This window comes from Notamacropus eugenii, chromosome 2 (assembly GCF_028372415.1).
Source record: "Notamacropus eugenii isolate mMacEug1 chromosome 2, mMacEug1.pri_v2, whole genome shotgun sequence".
In the NCBI taxonomy this organism is placed as follows: domain Eukaryota; kingdom Metazoa; phylum Chordata; class Mammalia; order Diprotodontia; family Macropodidae; genus Notamacropus; species Notamacropus eugenii.
Genome location: NC_092873.1, coordinates 41435027 through 41454804, shown reverse-complemented (window position 1 = coordinate 41454804; position 19778 = coordinate 41435027). Strand labels below are relative to the sequence as shown.

Below are 19778 nucleotides of genomic sequence, written 5' to 3'. Positions count from 1 at the left end.
CTTGTAGGAGATTTGGATTGGAACCTAAAGTATGAGATGGAGATTCATGTGAAATTAGTGTGGAAAAACAAGCTTCATCAGGACATCATGGTTTCCTTTGAGAAATGCTAAACTTGCTCAGTGTGCTTGGATTTATGGAACTTGAGTTCAAAGTTAGTCTATGCTCCTCACTCCCTGTGATTTGCTTATAGTTGCACAGCTGGTAAGTGCAAGAGGCAGAATCTGAACTCAAGGTTTCCTGATCCCAAATCCAATGCTCTCTCTGCTATTACAAGGAATCTCTCAGAACAAGAAGACAAGTCAGGATCTGAACTCAGGTCTTATAACTTCCATTCCAGGCTACATTCCATTATACCACATTGGAAAGGACCAAGCCAATCTCCTTAGTTTCTAGAAGAAAAGACTGAAGCCCAGGGAGGGGAAGCAATTTATCCCAGATCACACAGAAAGTTTGTGAGAGTTTTCTCTCTGCTCTCTGTCAGAGGAAATTCGCACCAAGATATTACCTCTATCAAACTGCCAACTACTAAGGCATAAGGAAAGAATCACGGTCCTCCCTCAACATGCACACGTCCATCCATGTCACCTGCATTTGAAGGGACACCTCAGGGAGAGGAAAATGCTGAACTGAAAACAACGTATAATGGTGGGAATCCAAGCAACATGACGGCTGGATGGGGAAGATTTTGGGGATGGGGCACTGCACCCTGGACATGGCTGCCTACTCTGATGCTTGCTGGATGTGCAACCTTGGACAGGTCTCTTCACTTTTCTGAGACTCCGGAGTGACCCATTTCACTTTCAGACAGCTCTTGTTTTTCTTTATCCTTTGATTTCAAAGAGAACCAATAGAATAATGTACCTCTCACAAATACTGCTAATGTACAACAACCTTCCAGCATGACATCACACTCGTAGAACATAACAGATAGGGGAGACCTGAGCAGTCAGCTAAGCTTAACACTCTCAATTTTGCTACAAATTTTCTCCAACCTACTTTTATCTCAATGGAATTTCATAGCCCCAAGGTGGTTGTGGGTTTGATCAATATAGTTTGAACAATCCCCACTTACCCTGTAACCAAATGAATGAGGTAGGCATTAGCTGAAGATTATGAACAGAGAGGAATTCAGTTTGGAAAATAAGGCTCTAGACAACTCCAGGTCTGGAGAACTCTCACTTGCGGAGACAGCAAGTTGGACATTGGTCTGGGAGATGGGCACAGAAGATACTTCTGTACATCTAAGCATCATGGGATATTCTCCCTAAAGACACTCTATCCACATAGTCTCAAACATTGGCTCCAACACATGTTCATGAATTCAGTCATTACTGATAAATTCAATTATTTGAATTATTAATTAGCATGTCATAGAAACTATTGGAAATTTACTCTACAGAACTAGAAAAACTAGAAAAATGCAGCAAAAGTGAATAAAGAAATTACATTCTACAGTTTCCCTCACACACTGGGACTCCTCGCAATGATTAGCAACTGAAGATAGCCTCACTCCTCCCTATTTAAAGTCTTGTCTTCCTTTCTTCCCACATCACAATTTGGCTCCAAACCGACAAAATTTATGTGACAGGGCAAAATTGATATTTAAATGAGAGGATAAAACTTAATGCAGAGCCCTACACTTTATAAAAAGTCTTGGTTTTAAAAATTAGCTATGTGTGATATTATCTGCTTTATTTTGAAATGTAGTCATGTGTCTTTAAAGGGATGCTCAGAGCTAAGATGCTGGATTTGAAAGGGGAACTCTTTGCTCATGGTGTGGTGCTCATGGTGCTTATGGTGTGATTGAATCAGCCTAGTAGGGAGGATTTTCAGTGTTCCAAGGTACAACTTGCCAGAGCAGTAACTTTGCTAAAAAGTTAAAATCAGTTACATGAAGTTTGGATCTTCCAAATCACAATTCAGATCTCATTCCCTTTCCTCAAAGCATCATAACGACCATGTGGCTAACCCATGAGGGTGCATTTGTGTTTGGGAAGCCTTTCAAAGTTAGGATAGACCCTGTTTTCTGCCTTGCAGATCCCAGATAATAGTCTTCTCCATGACCTCAATGTCCCTTCCTTCTTTAGAGCTTAAGTGCTGATTGGATCTCCAATCACTGACACTGGAGACCAGGTTCTCTTTGGGAGTATCTCTCACTAATTCTATGGGACTTTTGCTGACATCCAAGAGTTCCCCTTAGAAACACAAGAATTTTGGTTATGACTCTCTCAAAATGGATTCCCTGCAAGCATGCAGGCTCACAAGATATGAGATATAGAATAGTTTCCATTTAATTTGGCAGAAAAAGGCAGGAAGGGCTTATGTCCTGACTCCTCAACAACCAGGAAAACAGACCTTTTCTGAAGGACATCAGTTGTTTCTGGAAGTTTCCACCTTCTCCCTATGCTGATATAGTCCATATAATTCACAGTACCAATGAAAGGCTGGGCTTGAGTGGTAGGGTGGGTGGAGGTGGCAGGGGGTGGGGAGCAGTGGCAGACAACATATACTGGGAAATATTATCACAGTCAAATGCAGAAAGGCAGAAATATTAAATGCAAACCTTTCAGATCATGATGCAGTAAAAATTACGTGTAACAAAGGGCCATGGAAAGGCAGGCTAAAAACTAAAAACTAAATAATCAGATCCTAAAGAATGAGTGTGTCACACGACGAATCATAGAAACAATCATTACCCATAATTATGTAGGTCTCTTTGGCACCCAAAGAAAAATCAGTAAGGCTACCTTGAATGGCAAACACATCCCAGAGTCATAGAGCTGAAAGGAAACTCAGAGGCCACCTAACTAAAGCTCTTCATTTTACAGAAGATGAAACTGAGGCCCATGGCAGTGGGGGAGTGACTAAGTGGTCTGCCCAAGGTCACACAGAAAGCAAGAGTCAGACTTGAACCTAGGTCCTCTGACTCCTGAGCCGGTGTTCTCTCCTATGTGTCCTCCCACCTCCCTAGTGTCTCTGTATTCGAAGGTGACGGACAGGTTCCAGGTTCTTGTGGAGAAGAGGAATTCATACCTTTACTGACAAAAGAGAATGTTCATACTTTTGTTCACTCAACAGGTCTTTATTGAATAAATGTTTTGTCCTCAGCTCTGTTCTAGGTACAAAGGGGGAAAGCATACAAACAAAGTAAGCTGATTCCTGTCCTGGAGAAGCTTCCAGTCTACTCAGGAAGATAAAAGATCCAGAAGCATAGAACAGTTAAATAACAACCCAAAGGAATCTATGTTAAAGACAAGGGTCTGGTAAACACAGTAGATGCTCCACAAGTCCCACAGAGCAAGATGTCCCATATATAGGTTGGGGTGGTCTGGGAAGGCTTCCCAGAGGAGGTGACACTCAAGGTGCCAATTGAGGGAGTGGTTGGATTGCTTGAGGCAGGGAGAAGAGAAAGGGGAGATTGGGAGGAGAGCAGTGAGGAAGATTCAGAGCTTGGAGTTAAATGAAGGGCTTTCAGACATCATTTTGCTCCAAAGGACAATGAAACATGGCCACCTCCTCACTTCAGTGATGCCTGTGAAGAAGGGAGAAAGGGAGAGGTGATTAGAGAAAAGATTTTAGTCCCTCCATAGCTCCCCACTTCTGTCAGGGAGAGTCACAGACCCATAGGGTAAGAGCTGGAAGACACAGAGGCCAATCAGTCTAAACCCCAATCCTCTCTGAGCTCCACCCAGTTTCTGACCTCCTCCTCCTCCCACACTAGGACCATCTTGGCCTTGGTCTGGGTAAGATGCCACGATAGTACTGTCCCTGTCAGAGGTAGTCATGATGTAATCCCATTCAAGGCTCTTAGCCTGCCAAAATCTCCATTTGCTGCTCCTTAAAATGAAACGATTCAACTAGATAATCTCTCCAAGGTCCCCGCCAACTCTTCTGTGATTTCAGTCCTTCTCTGTGGCTTTCACCAAGAGAAGCTTCACCTTTGGAGATCAGACTTTCCTCTTGCATCTTTTTGATCAGTATTAACATAAGACTCATTGATTTTGTTAAATTTTTTCCGGTTTTTTAAAATAGACTTTACTTTCTGTTTTATCTATTTCTCCTCTAATTTTCAAGATTTCCTTTTTTACTTGTGGTTCAGTCATCAGTTATGTCTGACCCCATTTGAGAGTTTCTTGGCAAAGAGACTAGAGAGGTGTGCCAGTTCCTTCTCCAGCTCATTTGACACATGAGGAAACTGAGGCAAACAGGGTTCAGTGACTTGCCCAGAGTCACACAGCTAGTAAGTATCCGAGGTCCAATTAGAACTAGATCTTCTGGACTAGAGGCCTGTTTTTTATCTACTGTGCCACTTCAATTTTTTTTACTTGGGATTTATTTATTCATCTAATTTTTAAAACTCCAGATTTAGCTCCTGAGTGCACTCTTTGCCTATTTTGCTCATGTAACTTTGTAGAGAGATATTTTTTCCTCAACAGATTGTTTAATTGCATCCCAGAAATTTTTGGTATATAGTGTCATCATCATCATTTTCTTTTTCCAAATAAAAAAATTTATAGGTATATTTTTCTTATATATGACCAACATTTCCCAGAGCATCTCACTTTCTCCCCTTCCCAGAGAATCTTCCCTTAAAATATGAGTGAGTGAGAGAGAGGAAGAGAGAGAGAGAGAGAGAGAGAGAGAGAGAGAGAGAATAAAAAGTTCAACAAAACTAATCAATATAATAGAAAACTTAATTATATTTTTTTAAAAATTATTCTTTTTCACAAAATTATTAACTATTACCTGAATTTATTCTTGACATATGCATTATTCAGAATATCATTATTAAGTCTTTTTACTTTGGTTCTCTGTATTTTGTTGTACTATGAACTGTCCAAGAGATACTTCATATTTCTGGTTTGTTTGGTTTTTTTTTAACATTGTTTTATTAATTCTTAATGCCCTGGTACATGGTCTATGTACATGTGGTCCTAAGAGACAGAACCAAAATCTTTGGAGGAGAAACAGAATTTAGTTCTCTTGGCCAATTCTGTGGTCTTTTGTTTGTTTGTTTTATTCCTCTTCTATTTTTAACAATTTCCTCTTTGAAATTTACTCTCCAGCCCCAGAACAGTGTCCAGACTCCATGTTTCTCCTGGCTGTTTGGCAAATGTCACAAGGATAAGAAATCCCTCTTTCTCACCTTTCCTCTCCCTGATACTCAGAAGATCTGTGTTCTAATCCTGGGTAGACACTAACTGAAGGTGTGACTTTGGACGCATCATTTCACTTTCTCTGTGCCTCAGTTTCTTCCTCTGAAAATAAAGAGTTTAAGCTACATAGCCTCTCACAAACTTTCCACTTCTAAATCCATGGTCTGACAACTAAGAAGGTCTCTCTCAGCTTTGACATTCCAGGGTTCTCTCACCTCAACAGGAAAAGGTGGAAACCGGAATTTGTCAGAGTCCTCCTTCTTCAGACGCTTGATCAAGCAGGACCGGCGGTGGGAGAAGGTCTCAAAACTCTTCTTACCATGATAGAAGCCCATGCCACTGTCACCTGCAAGGGAGCCAGAAAATCCACGTGTTTGTAAGGCTTGGACAGGCAGCTCACTCTGTCTCTGCATTGCACACATCTCCTTTCCTGCCCCTCCCTCTCTTCTCCATTATCTTCCCATCTTCTTCCAGTTCTACCCTCTGTTCTCCTCCTCCTGTTATATCTCAGCGGAGGCTCTTTTCAATTTCTCCCCCCCTCCATTGGGCAGTGGTCAAGTGAAATCATGATAATGATAATAACAACCACTTCTATAACTCTCTTCGAGGGCTGTCATGGCTTTCACACAGGTGACCTCATTTGATCTGCTCTGCACCATAACCCAGGGAGGTGGTATCATCAGCCTAAATGGGAATATGGCTTCTCATCCATCTTTGTTGGGGGTCCCATGCCCAGGCCAGATATGCCATAATTCCTTGGGTCAGGAAAAAGGGCAAGGAATGGGCAGGAGTCAGGGAGGTCTGGGACTCACCTACACCACCATAGGGTAGAGTGTGGACACCAACGTGGGCCAGCACATCATTGGCAGTCACACCTCCACTGGAAGTCTCTGCAATTATCTTCTTGATGACCTAGAAGATAGCACCAAGATTCATTTATAAAATGGACCAGAAAGCCTCAAAGTTCCAAGACCTAATATGGCCAGGAAAGAAGTCATGGCTGTGGGGTTAGAAGAGTGAAAGTGTGGTCTAATGGGAAGACCACTAGATTTGGAGTCTGATGACCTGGGTTTCATTCCTGGCTCTGTTCCACATTAGCTCTGTGACCTTGGACATATCCCCTTCCCTCTCTGGCCCTTCCTTGTAAGATCCTTTGTAGATATGGCGTGCCATATCTGATGAGCTTCCAAACAACACACACTGGCTTGGGATTCCTGGTGAGAGACTAACCCAGAGCTTCTAAGCACAAGACAGAACAATTCCCTACTAGAAAGAAGAGAAGGGCTAGCCAGGTCAATCTGTCCTTTGCCCAGAGCCACACTCTCTCCTGGAAGGCAGAGGCTGCCCCTCCAAAAGGAGGGCAGGTTCACACACAGCATAGAAGATTGGAAAGTATGCTGAATTTGGAGTCAGAAGACCTGAGTTCAAATTTAGGGACCTTTACTTAGTACCTTGGTACTATCTCTGAGACTCAGTTTCCCAAAACATAAAATGAGGTGTTGGATTGGAAGGCCTCTTTGAGTTCTAGTCCTAGGATCCTATGATTTTAGGTGAGGGAAGCTGGTAATCTACCCAGGAGTTCAGATTCCGAGGGGCTGGGCTAAGAATTAGAAGTTAAAGCTAGGGCTAAGAGCCCAAGTAAAATATTAAGGAATACATTAAGTTTGAAGTCAGAGGAAAGGGATCCAAGTCTCCCATCAGCCAGTGGGAAGGCTCCTGGATTTACAAGTGAAAGGGCATGAGTTGGAATCCCAGCTCTGCCAAATACTGTGCTAAACAATTTATAGATTTTATCTCATTAAGTACTCACAACAACCCTGTGAGGGGGTACTATTATTATCCCCACTTGGTGACAGAGGTAAATGACTTACCCAGAGCACACAGGTAGGTCTGTTTAAACTCAGGTCTTCCTCACTCCAGCTCCCATGCCCTATCCACTGCACCACCTAAGTGTCCAAAGCTTATAAGAATCCAGTATTCCCTTTATTATACAGCTCTGCTTTCAATGCCCCATAAAAGTGAAATAGTATTAAATTCTCTGGATAACTTTTAGTTCCAGGGTGCTCTAGAAAAAAGTATTTGACTGGTTTGTGGAAAGGCAGCCTTGGCAGCCTGTGTGAGTGTACTGGGGGGGAGGTGAGCAGCACGGAGAGGTCAGGGTCAGGTTCCCTAGTATTGATTACCTGATCATTGTTAGAAAACACATAGAGAGCCAGAGGCTTTGGTCGTTCATTGATGAGTTGGATAGCGTCATCCAGGCTCTTCACGCAGACGATAGGAAGAAGAGGCCCAAAGATTTCTTCCTGCATCACCTGAGACCTTGGGTCAACATCAGTGAGAATGGTTGGGGCTACAAAGACCAAGAAACAAAGCAGGTGCCAGAGTAAGAAACCTGGGGTGGCTCATTCTTAACTCATGCACAGCCCACCCATACACACCCAGCCAGCTAGCCTTTGAAAACACCTTCTCAACTAATAACCAATAGTACATTGAAGTGGGTGGAAGACTGGATTGAGAATTGGCCTTGGAATCAGAAAGACTGTTCCCTCTGCCACATGCTGCTGGCTTGGTGACCCTGGGCAAATCAGTGAACTTCTCAGTAGCTCAGTCACTCAATCAGCTAGTGATTATTAAGTAAGGCACTGAGCTTAGACCTAGGGGTACAAAGAAAGGGGAAAAAAACCCAAGTCATGACATCTAGGAGGTCACAATCCAGTGGGGGAGACTCAGGCACATTGCCATGCCTCCTTGAAGGCAGAGACTCTCTTTTGCCTCCTTTTGTGTGCTTAGTATGGTGCCTGGAACATAGTAGGGGCTTTATAAATTGTTATTGTGTTATATTTGAACTTCATGGGAACAATATCTAGACAGAATAAATTGGAGGAAATCTCAGAGGGAAGGTACTAAGATGAAGGATGACTAGGGAAGTGCTCTTGCAGAAGGTGGGATTTTAGCTGAGACTTCAAGGAATCCCAGAGGTGGAGAAGAGGAGGAAGAGCATTCCAGGCAGCCAAGGAAAATGCTCAGAGGTCAGAAGTGGGTGTCATGACTGTAAGGAGAGGAGTGTCCCTGAATGAAGGAGTACAAGAAAAGAGGAGGATGTAAGAAGCCTGCCAGGGTACGCTGTGCCAGGCCCTCTCTAAACTGATGCCACAGAGAGGGCTGTGAACAATCCCAGGTGCTGTCCCAGACAGCCTTCCAGCATTCCCCAACATCTGTGCATCTGTTGGTGGATTCTTAGATGACCTTGATAACAAGGCAGGTGGCCAACTGGGCATTGGGGGACCCTTCATCTTTTTCCATCTCCCTGCCAGCAACAGCATCAAACAAGTCTGGCTGGGAGCCCCCACAGGGGATGCTCTGGAGACCTCAAGTCATGGGCACAACTTTAAAAACAAACAAAAAAGGTAGCCCATAAAAGTGGTTGGTCCATGAATTTCTTGTGGCCTGAGTTGAACATCAGAGCTGAGTCACCCTGGGCCCACCCTTTTGCCCACAGAAAGAGAAGCAAACTCTGGGGGAAACAACTCCATCCATCCTCCTCTCCAGTCCTGAATGAATTAAAGAAATCAAGTGCAAAGCATTGGCAGCCAACAACTCTGGTTAAGGGTCTTACACTGGGGGCACCTAGGCCAATACTAAGGGTCCATCTGGGGTAGGAAGAAGGGAATGGGGCATCAGAGTGAAAAGCAGAGGGATGATGTACTTCAAGTCAGAGGAAGTGGGGTAGCCTGGCTCTGAAATCTGTCCCCTCTGTGACCTTAGAAACTACTTTCCCTTTCTCTGGGTCTCAGTTTCCTTCTCTGTAAATTGAGAGGGCTGGGAAGACAGGGAAGCATGTTGGAAATTTCAAGCCCTGGATTCAGAATCACTGATCCTGTATGGTTCCTCCTCTTGAAAAAAACCAAGAGGGGTGAGACCTGAGCCAGGGGAAGTTGGCTCTACTGGGCAGGGAGGTTCAATGGATAGCCCTGCCCTCAGTGTGATCAGCCTCCAGATTCCCAGACAGGTTTTTGTTCCTTCTGTCTCATTCCTGCCATGGTGGTGGGTTGGGGGCAGGAAGGCACTGCTTCTGAAGGAAACTGGAGGGACCTGAAGGCATGTGTTTATATAACCCAGCCTTCCTTCCTTTTCCTTCTGTCTACTTCTCACCCCTAAACCCCACCTTGGGCCAACCAATGCCCAAAATGAGAGCCAAGAAGGAAAGAATTCACTATTAAAAATGCTCTCAGGGGAGCTAGGTGACACAGTGGATAGAGAACTAGTCCTGGAGTTGAGGACTTGAGTTCAAATTTGGCCTAGGATGCTTACCAGCTGCATGACCTTCGGCTGCATGATGCCATTGCCTCAGAAAAAAAAGAGAGAGAAAAAGGATGCCCTCATAAGAAAGAACTAACAAGGAGACATATCTCCTCATAGAATGTAAGCTTCTTGAAGGCAGAAATCAGATTGGTTTCTATGCTTGCCACATGGGCACAGAAATAGGGAACAGACTTATGATTTCATTGGTTTTGGGGATTCCTCCCAGGGGAGGAAATTCCCTCCCCTACCCTTGGATAATTAGAGTCTTAGAAAATCACTGAGAAAAATAAGAGGTTAATTGAGTTGCCCCAGGGCGCACAAACAATATTCAGGTCTTCCTGGTTGCAAGTGCAACTCTCCCTCCATAACACCTTGATGCTAGAAGTAGGTAAATAAATGACTGCCTGATGAATTGAAATGTTGAGTTGGAATACGGGAACACTGATTTCCAACATGCTTCCCTGCCTCCCAAACCCTCTCAATTTACAAAGAAGGAAACTGAGGCCCAGAGAGAGGGGAAAGTATTGTCTAAGATCACAGAAGGGGCAAATTTTAGAGCCAGGGCACCCCATGTCCTCTGACTTGCTTAGTCAAGCATTGATATAGATGGCAGAGAGGGAGAGAGCACTTTTCTGGATGTCTTATATCACCCCTGCCCAAGTCTTTGCAATACTTAGGTCCCTTATCAGACAATTAAGTAACACCACACCCAGTTTCCAGGCCATCTGAAGGGGCACAGAAATCTAATCCATTTGCACTGAACTTTGGTGCCAAAGTCATCCTTTGTATCAACTTGTCCTGGCCCCTCCTGAAAACCTGCCTTGGCCTTAAGAAAAAGGAGATTCCAAGACTGAAGGAAAATAAAATAACAAAAACAAAACCCTGTTGATCCTCTAAGGACTCAACTAAATGTTTACTCTTTCAGCTCCCTCCCTCCCATCCTGCCCAAAGCCACAGTCACTGGGTGAGGGGTAGAAATAGGACAGGCCTGGGGGTAATAACACCAAGGACCACACTGGGAGGAGGATCAGGCTGCCCCATCTCAGCTCCACTCAACATAGTCAGTCAAAAGACATTTGTTAAATACCTACCTAAATGCTACTAGTTGATAAACACAAACTCTCCTCCTTCACACTAAAGGGAAAGGGACAGACGGTGGCAACTCACCTATATAGCAAGAGGCCTCATCTCCATTCCCTCCATATGCCACCTTCTGTCCCTCAATTAAGCTCATCACTCTTTTGAAGTGGCGGCTGTTGACCATTCTTCCATAGTCACGAGAACTTTTGGCATCATCTCCATAGAATTCCTTTGGAAAAGACACACGCTGTTAAAAGAGTTTATGACAAAAGGCACAGAAAATCATTTTTTAAATATTTCAGGCACAAAAACCATTTCCTAAAACTCTAAGTTGTAGAGGGGGCCCTGACTTGCATTGGTAGAGAGTGTTCACTCACCTGGAGTATTCTTCTACCCAATGAAAGCACAGATCCAGGCACCATCCCTGTTCACAGGATGTGAGTTCCTTGAAAGCAGGAACTGACTGTCACAGGTTTTCTATTTGTTTCCCAGTGTTTAGCACACTATTTGGCACATTGTAGGCACTTAGTAAATGCTTTCTACCTCATTCATTCATTTTTTCATTCATGGAATAGTTACATGGCTATGGACCCAATTTCAGAGGATGTCTGCAGCTAAAAAGAATAAGTGATTTGAAGGATTTAGAGCTGAAAAGAACTTTACAGGCTTGAAAGGAATTAAGTTAGTGAAGACTTCTCAGTGGTTAACAAAAGGCCTTTAGTAGATGGTTAGGCCTAAGTTTTGGTTTCCCAGAGATCAAGTGACTTTTGCGAATACAAAACTTAAACCCCTCCTTGGGTTGCCACATCAACATCTACATCAACATAATGCCTATTGGTTATTCCATTGCTATTTTGCCCCCTATTCACAGAGTTGACAGCCAAGTTTAAATTATGAGCCTGCCTCCCAGTCAATGGGAGTAAAATGCCAGTAGGTTGGTATCTGTGTTAGGGCTATATAATCTCTATATTTGCCTTGTGTAATTGCCTCACTCTCCTGATAACTTATCAGAGAGGAGATGTCCTTTCTTGTGAGATCATAAGAAAATCTTACTGCTTTGCTTATACCTTGAGAAGTCTCTGATTTTTGAGTTGATGGTCTCTGACCCACACAGGATTCTTAAAGAAGTGAATTCAGGGATGGCCCCCTTAATTAAAAAAATCAAACAGAGAGACAAAGACCTTCAGGGCTGCTGCCAAAAGAAAAACAATTACTATTTACATTCACTCTGAGCCAGGAGGGCCCAAAAAAATTGCCATTCAGTGATACTTAGGCAGGGACCTATTGTCCAGTCTATAAACTCCAGAGGTAATTGACTTCAAGGTTTGATCTTTGAGAAAGGAATCTCACTAGCAAACTTCAAGTGAACTAGGCAGATTTCTGTCATCAAAATTTATTTTCCTTTGGAGAGGAGAGGGAAAGAGAGAGGGAGAGGGATGATGATGTCTTTCTCTCCCCCATCATATTGCCTTTGTAGCCACAACACCCAGCACTGTAGGTACTTAATAAATGCCTGCTGTTTGATTGATTATGAGAAATTACAACTGTGAAGAATTCAGAGAAGCATGCAAAAACTTATGTGAACTGATGCAGAGTGAGTGCTAAGAAAAACCAGGAAATAACAAACAGTGATTATGACAATACAACAGACAAGAACAGGGACAGCTAAGTGGCACAGTAGATGGAGCACCAACCCTTGAGTCAGGAAGACCTGAGCTCAAATCTGGACTCAGACATTACCAGTGTAGTGTGACCCTGGGGCAAGTCACTTAACCCTGTTTGCCTTAGCTTCCTCATCTGTAAAATGAAGGTCATAATAGTATCTGTATCTCAGAGCTGTTGTAACAGATGTAATTATAATGACCAGACTTGGCTTTTCTCTTGGAGGAGATTTGAGAAGATGGATGATCCTCCTTCCCTGACAAGGATATCCCCAATTCCTGGGGTCAGAACTCCTGGCTTCCCTCTAGATCTAGTTCCTGCACCATCTCCTTCTGGCACCCCCTGACTGTTAATGCCATTCCCGCTAAAGCTACCTCCTTTTTGGAGGCAGCTTGCTGGAAAGAGTACTGGGCCAAGATTCACGAAGACCTGACTTTGGACTGAAATCCATACTTAGACATCTAATAGTTGAATGACCTTGGGCAAGTCACTTAACTTTCTTCAACTGTAAAATTGAGATCATACAGCACCTTCCTCACATCATTTGTAAGGTGCCTGACACATAATAGTTGTTTAATAAATGCTCCTACTATGTTATGCTGAATTTTACATGTATAATGGCTACCATATTGCTGGCCTTCTCAATTGGTGGGGGAAGGACTGGAGGGAGAGATAAGACTTTAGAACTCAAAATTTTTAAAAAGAATGTTTTTTTTAAAAGCTCCCATTCATTTTGTGTCTTGTATGTACTTCTTTCTTTCCATGTTCTACTCTATTAGAATGTTGAGGACAAGAGATGGTTTTTTACCTTTCTTCCTCTCCCCAACATTTGGCACAGGGCCTGGCACCAAGGAGGTGGTGGGCAGGGGATATAGAGGACATCCATCCCTTCTGAGAGCACACACCCATAGTCATGCCTTTTCTGTACTCCCACCATTCTGAGGGTCTGGGAGGTGGGCACAAGTGATATCATGGTCCCCTGACTCACCTTCAGGACTTTTTTAATCTTCTCCATCACTTGGCCTTGCAGAGAAGGATCACAGAGGATGTAGTCTGGAGCCACACAAGTCTGGCCACTATTCAAGAACTTGCCCCAGGTGATACGTCTGGAGGAAAATAAATTCCAAAAAAATCAAAAACATTTCCACCATAAATAATGAACAGGGATGTTGTGTGTCTTTCGTTTGCTGGGAATGTTGGAGGAAATTACAACTCTCACTTCTGGAGAACACAATCTAGCCCTGGTTACTGAAAAATAATCTTCCATGTCCTGCTTGGTTTTCTATTCCCAGGGTAGGGGACCTTTGTCCCATCAGCACCTGTAGGATATAGGGCACAGCACCACTCCCTCCCCCAGTTCATGAGGATGGCAACGGGAACAGAAGTCCTAGTGGCATCTTCCATATGGGATAAGATTGGAACCCAAAGCAAGAGGATCATGGGAGAGGACTGAATTTGCATGGAATATGCAGTTTGTATCTCACCCACATCAAGACAACTGGCAAGAAAAAGGGGCATTCAGGAGGCCAGTTATTCAATGATCATGGCACTAGTTGCACCATTTGCCTCAACACAAATGGTAGAACTTAACAGTTGGGTTAATAACATTGGTTTAATAATAGTAATAATAAACAGTTGGTTTAATAATTAAATAATGATGCTAACACACACACAGAACTTGTGGAATCTGCCCACTGCTCTCTCACATATATAGGATAATTGGGGTCATCTGCACCCTGGTCATGCAACTGACTCAAAAACAAAAGTGTCCCATGTGGTGACATGTATGGATATCACAGGTTTCTAGGACTGAGGACCAGAAGGGACAGTTCCATCACTGCACAAAAGAGGAAATGAGGTTCACAGGGGATGAAGTGACTTGCCCAAGGTCACATACATTATAAGGAGCAATGCCAGTTCTTCTTCACTTCAAACTCAAAAGATTTTCTACCATGCTGCAGTTGTCTCAATCTATGACTCTACACACCACCACTGGATTTTCCAAACCTAAATACTCCTCCTTGGCTACACCTTCCCTTTGTGTCATCTCTTCCTATTAGAACATAAGCTCATTGAGCAGAAGGATTGTCTTCACTTTTGTTATTGTATCCCCAGTACAAAGCATGGTGCTTGACATTGACTGTCTACTTCTTTTTCATTCATTCATTCAGTGATATGATGATTCAAGGAGCTCCTTGGGCCTCTTCCAGCTCCCACAGTCTCTAGTGGTCTGGGATTCTCTGACATCCAGTCTCACCTGCAGGCAATGTCAAGGTCACAGTCCTTGTCAATGTAACAGGGATTCTTCCCTCCCAATTCCAGGGTCACTGGGGTCAGGTGCTTGGCTGCAGCTGTCATGACAATCTTGCCCACTCCTGTGCTCCCAGTATAGAGGATGTGGTCAAATTTCTCCTTGAGCAATTCTGTGGTCTCAGGAACACCACCATTAATAACTGGAAACAGGTCCTGCCATGAAAACAGATTGAGGAGAAGAGTCAGAAAACACTCTCTGTCTTGAGGCTCAGGTGGTCCAGTGGGGAAAGCCCTAGAGTTGGCACCAAATGGCCTCCAAGGTCCCTGCCAGCTCCAAATCTGTTTCCCTAGGATGCCTTGGCTGGAATACTATCACTGCTTTCTTTCCCACTTCTCCAGCATGCCTCCTAGGAGTCTCATCATCATCCAAGACTACATCAGCCTTAATACTGAAACTTCTGATGAGAGGACAGAGTGATGAGCTCCTGCCAAAACTTCTGTTTGAGGAGGGTACCAGGCCAGTCATCTGTTCATTTCCCACTCAGTTAGACTGCTTTGGATTTCTCCATCATGCCCCAGTGCTGGCTACCTTCTTCTCCTATCCCCCAAGACCTGCTTTTTTAGCAGGCTGAATGTTTTATCCTCCCATTAATCTATAAACTCAGTGAAGGAGAGAGCTCTGAATTTATAATTCATCTTTCTTCTAGCACCTAGAACACTTTGCTGCAATACCTAGCACTTTGTTGAAACTAAAGGAATAAAGTTGAATGGTTGTGGACTATTGTACTGGGGTAGGGTGAGTAGGAGGGGGAGGTAGGGAATCGCTGGCTCTGGGACCAGAACCCCCAGTCTTATTTCTACTAGTTAGGGAATGTGGCACAATGAAGGAAAATAATGAGCCCTAAGTCTCCTTCCTTCTCCCAGTCCTCTCCTTTGCTAATAGGAAGAGAAAAGATAGAAGGATAGGGATTGGTGAGGGGGGAGAAACACTCCACTGGGAGTCAGGGGCAGCTGCTTAGCTGTGTGACCTCAGACAAATCAATATCTCTTTCTAGGTCTCAGTTTTCTCCTGTCTAAGAAGCCTAAAGTATAAGACTGTGGCTGGAAGAGATCTTAGACATCATCTTTAGGGAGGAATAAACTGAAGCCCAGACTAATTACTTAATTAGCCTGTGGTTACAGAGATAACAACTTATAGGTGAGAGATTTGCCAGTTCAACAAAAGCCCCACCAAGTGTTTAAACTGACTTGGGAGGCACAAAGTGTAGACAACATAAGAGTCCCTCCGCTCCAGCTCTTACAAACTGGGAAGAGCAGAGGAGACAGTCGGGGTCCCTCAGCTCTGCAAGAATCACTTTGTCCCCCACCTCCAATTCTGCCCATGTGACTGCCAAGGTCCCATTCTTTCCTATACAGAGAACTTTGGGGCTGAGACTCACCTTGTCCAGGTACTGAGGGATCAGTGTGGCCAGCAGGATGGCTGTTTTCTCACTCAGCTCAGAAGGCTTGAGGACCACAGCATTGCCTACAGGATAGAAGAAAATACCCCTTCACCCAGAGTGTCACACGAGACTCCTACACCCCATGAAGGAAAGGGCATAGTATTCTCTTAGCCTCTCCAAATCAAGCTGTAACCAGCACGGGGCAAATTCATCATCCGGCAGCTCTGAGGGAGAAAGGTGCAGGCTTCCTTCCCATGGTGCCCACCATTCTATTCACCAGCCTGCTGGTACTCTCCTGACCTGAGCCTGCTGGCTCAGAGATCAGAGACCACACCAGACCACACAGACATCAGCATGTCTGTATGCATGTGCACAGACACTCACAAGCTTGTGCCACATCCATCTAATGCTTGGCTATGGTTTGTTCAGACCTAGATCTTGTCCTCCAACCCTGACCAAACCCCTATTCTGACCACAATCTCCCAACTCAGACCATGAGCCCCAATCTTTTCCCTAAATCTCATTTCTTTTGAAAGATAAAGGGGTAGTTAAAATAATTTATATACTCCCTGCTAAGCACCAGGCACTGTGCTAAGCCCTTTACAATCGTTATCTCATCTCATTGGTCATCACAACATCCCTAACAGCTAGGTTTCATTATTATTATACCCATATTATAGATGAGGAAGCTGAAGCCAACAGGGATCATTACTTGTCCAGGGTCACACAGCTAGTAAGTGTCTGAGGCCAGATTTGAATTCAAGGCTTCCTGACTCCAGGCCCTTCACTCTAACCACTGAATCACCTCAATAGTTGGGGATGAAAGAAAGGGGTCACAGTCTAACTGAGAGAAGACAAAGCTAACAGGGTGATATAGAATGTGGTTAATAATAATAATGTTGACCCTTTGGTCATAAGTTTAAATCGTGTCTCTCCTTCTCTACCTGTAAAATGGGAGACTTAGAAAGAATCGAGAGGTACAGATCATCTTCCTTTGAGAGCCTAGCAAATAGACCTAGAAAGCTTAAACCACTTGTCCAAGGACATATTTCTAATAACCAGATTTGAAATCAGAATCTAGAATCCAACTCTGGCTCAGCTACTTAAAGTCTGAGTGACTTTAGACCAATCACTGTCTTATCTGAGATTCAGTCTCCTTATCTTCAAAATAAGGGGCTGGACAGTCATGGTGACCTAGGAGGTCCTTTCCAACTTTAAATCTTTGATCTTAAAACTGCTGAGTAAGTGATCAGCCAGTAACCAAACTGGATGGTCTCCTAAAACATTTAGGATGCTAGATAAGACTACAGATGAATTCGAACCCAAGAACTGAGTTACAGCATCCAGCTTGACCATGAAGCTTATGGCAGTTTGACTGATCTGGCCAGTTCTCTTAGTGAAGGAATCCAGTGAACTATCCTGAGGTTATTTCTAGAGAACATTACTAAGATCCACTATTAAGAGTCCCTCTTCCTTCCAGCACAAAACACAAGATATGGAGTGTAACACCAGGATCTTTTGCTGGTTTTCTGGATTGAGTTTTAGCCAATCAGATGCACACATGTGGGCTCTAGTCAATCAGATGCTGAGTAGAACTGTACATAAAGAGAGTTGGCATTGAGAAAGCAGATGTGAAGAGAGCCAGTGATAAAGTGGTAAGAAGAAAACTGAGGAGACATCTCAGAACTGGGAGGAGACCTCTGATGGCAGAGACTTGTTGAAGGAGCCTCCTAACTTGAAAAGCGAAATAGAGTTGTGGGGCAGAAACCTGCCCATGGGAAGGAGGCTTAAGCCCCTTATGAGAGCTGTTATCACAGAACCTCGGAACTGTGGAGGTGAATTGAGATGATGGCCCTGATGGTGTCTGTCAATATTGTCACTGCCCTGTTGAGCTTTGTTTTCCCAGAGGTAGAAGCTACAGAGTGGAGCAGTCCCTATGAGCTGAGACATGGAGCAGGAGCTGCCTACATGTGAATCCAGGTGAGAGGCAGGAGGGGTCAGCCAACAGAGGATGAGTCAGGGGACCTGGAAGTCAACCTCAAGTTATGGTGAAAGAGAATTTCACTTGGACACTTGGTATTGATTAGAGATCCTGCTATAAATGTTATGTTTTACTTTTCGGAACAATGTTTAGTTTATTGCTGAACAGAGAGTTCATTGTACTATGCAATTAGATCCTTGAAATAATTCACAGCAGCAGTCCTCAAGCATGCTGCCCTGATTGGCTTTACATGGACTCACAGGACTTGGGTTCAAATCACTCAACCTCTCTGGTCCTCAGTTCCTCATCTGTAAAATTGGCTAGATGGGCTCTGAGAGCCTTTCCAGCTGTAAAACTGAAAGCCTCCCTATCATCCAGAAAAAAACGTTTTCCTCACCTGCAGCAATGGCGCCCACCAATGGCTGGACCATCAGATTGAAGGGGTAATTCCAGGCCCCCATGATCAGAACCACACCCAGAGGTTCTGAGTGGATATAGGGCTGTTCATCCTTTGTGTTATCATTCTTCTCCACAGGCTCATCTGGGATCCACTGGGGAAGATGGGTGAGTGCATACTTGACCTCTTCCAAGGCATAGATGCACTCTTCATAGAGTGCAGACCACTTACTCTGTAATGATAATGGTATTCTGGTTAACATCACAGTCTCTAAACCTCAGATCCCAGCTACCCCAACCTTCTTATTTTACACAATGATGGAATGGAGACCAAGGGAGGTGAAGGGATTGGCCCATCATCACACAGGGCACAATTACCAATGGCAGGGCTCAAACCCAGGTCTTCAGATTATAGACATTGTAACATTTTACCAAAAGATACCAGAATGCCCTCTCCCAAATTAGAGGCAGACAGCCAAGACAAAAACCCCTGAGAAGATTGCCTGTCTGTTGACAAGCCCCCTGAATGCCCTCTCTTTGTTAGCTAGGTCATGGCTCCTAACCACAAAGTCCCAGGAATAGATATCAACTATGTACAGCAGGTTATGAAGGGGCCTGTGAAGGTAGTGGGCTATCACTGCATGATAGGAAAACACGATTACAGTCATTGGGACAAGTCACTTGCTTTGGTCTCCTGTAAACTGGGGGGGGGGGGGGGGAGGGGAGGGTCAGACTAGAGCTACTCTGAAGTCTCTCCCAGCTCTACTCTTGGTTGGTTGGATGGAGGCTGGAAGACCACCCATAAGCCCAGGAAGCCAACATTTCTGAGTGCCCTCCTTGCTCCAGCTACAGTGAATCTATGCCTGCATTTGACTGCCCTCCCCTCTACCAGGTACAATCATGTCTCTCTCAAACCCTCCCCTCTGCTCAGGCCAAGCCCCAATCTGGGTTCATTCTGGCCTCCACATCTTTGCTCTATTTCCTTTCTGTGTAGGATCCCCTTCCCACTCCTCTCCTGCCCCATTCTTTTGAGTCCTACCCTCCCCTACCCACCTCAAAGTCATCCCAAATTATTTCCCCCTGTATTAATCCCTCCATTCTGAATTTGTCCTGAAATTCTATGCCCTTACCAGTGCCAGAGCACTTTACCCCATGGCCTTGTATTTAGAGGGTTGTAGGATTTCCAGCTGGAAGGGACCATTCTGTGAGTATAAACCTTCTTTCCCCAGTTCAATCCTAAGTTCTTTGAGGGCAGATGTGGTTTGCCCCTATCTCTCTGGCATGTCCCAGAGTCCCTAACATGGACTCCTGTTCAAGGCTGGACTCATGGACTGAATCACTACCTTGTGGAGATCAGCATACAAGGCTGCAACAATTTCATCTTCTCTCTCTTTCATCATCCTTTGGAGGTTTTCCAGCTGCTGGATCCGGAACTTCAAGGGCCGGGTTTTGCCAGAGTTGAAGGCAGCCCTGGCCCGCTTCACGGTCTCACTGATCTTACTCAT

General features: G+C 44.3%; 1 protein-coding gene across 1 annotated transcript; it reads right to left on the bottom strand.

Moving 5' to 3' along the window:
- Positions 1 to 3111: 3111 nt before the first annotated feature.
- LOC140522615 (aldehyde dehydrogenase, dimeric NADP-preferring-like) lies at positions 3112 to 19778 on the bottom strand. Its single transcript, XM_072637975.1, has 10 exons — positions 19617 to 19778; positions 18275 to 18506; positions 15894 to 15979; positions 14459 to 14667; positions 13190 to 13307; positions 10627 to 10768; positions 7341 to 7507; positions 5970 to 6069; positions 5373 to 5503; positions 3112 to 3533 (listed from the first exon to the last, which is right to left on the bottom strand). The coding sequence occupies exons 1-10, from the start codon at positions 19776 to 19778 to the stop codon at positions 3519 to 3521; spliced, it is 1362 nt and encodes a 453-aa protein (XP_072494076.1). The 3' UTR covers positions 3112 to 3518.

What these genes read in the sequence shown, in the direction of transcription:
- LOC140522615 (XM_072637975.1), bottom strand. Translation starts at nt 19,778, where the DNA reads ATGAGTAAGATCAGTGAGACCGTGAAGCGGGCCAGGGCTGCCTTCAAC. An exon ending in GGTGGGCGCCATTGCTGCAG is followed by an intron (nt 15,980 to 18,274) that starts GTGAGGAAAACG and finishes TCTATCCTGTAG; the next exon opens with GCAATGCTGTGGTCCTCAAG. An exon ending in GACCTTGACATTGCCTGCAG is followed by an intron (nt 13,308 to 14,458) that starts GTGAGACTGGAT and finishes ATTTTCCTCCAG; the next exon opens with ACGTATCACCTGGGGCAAGT.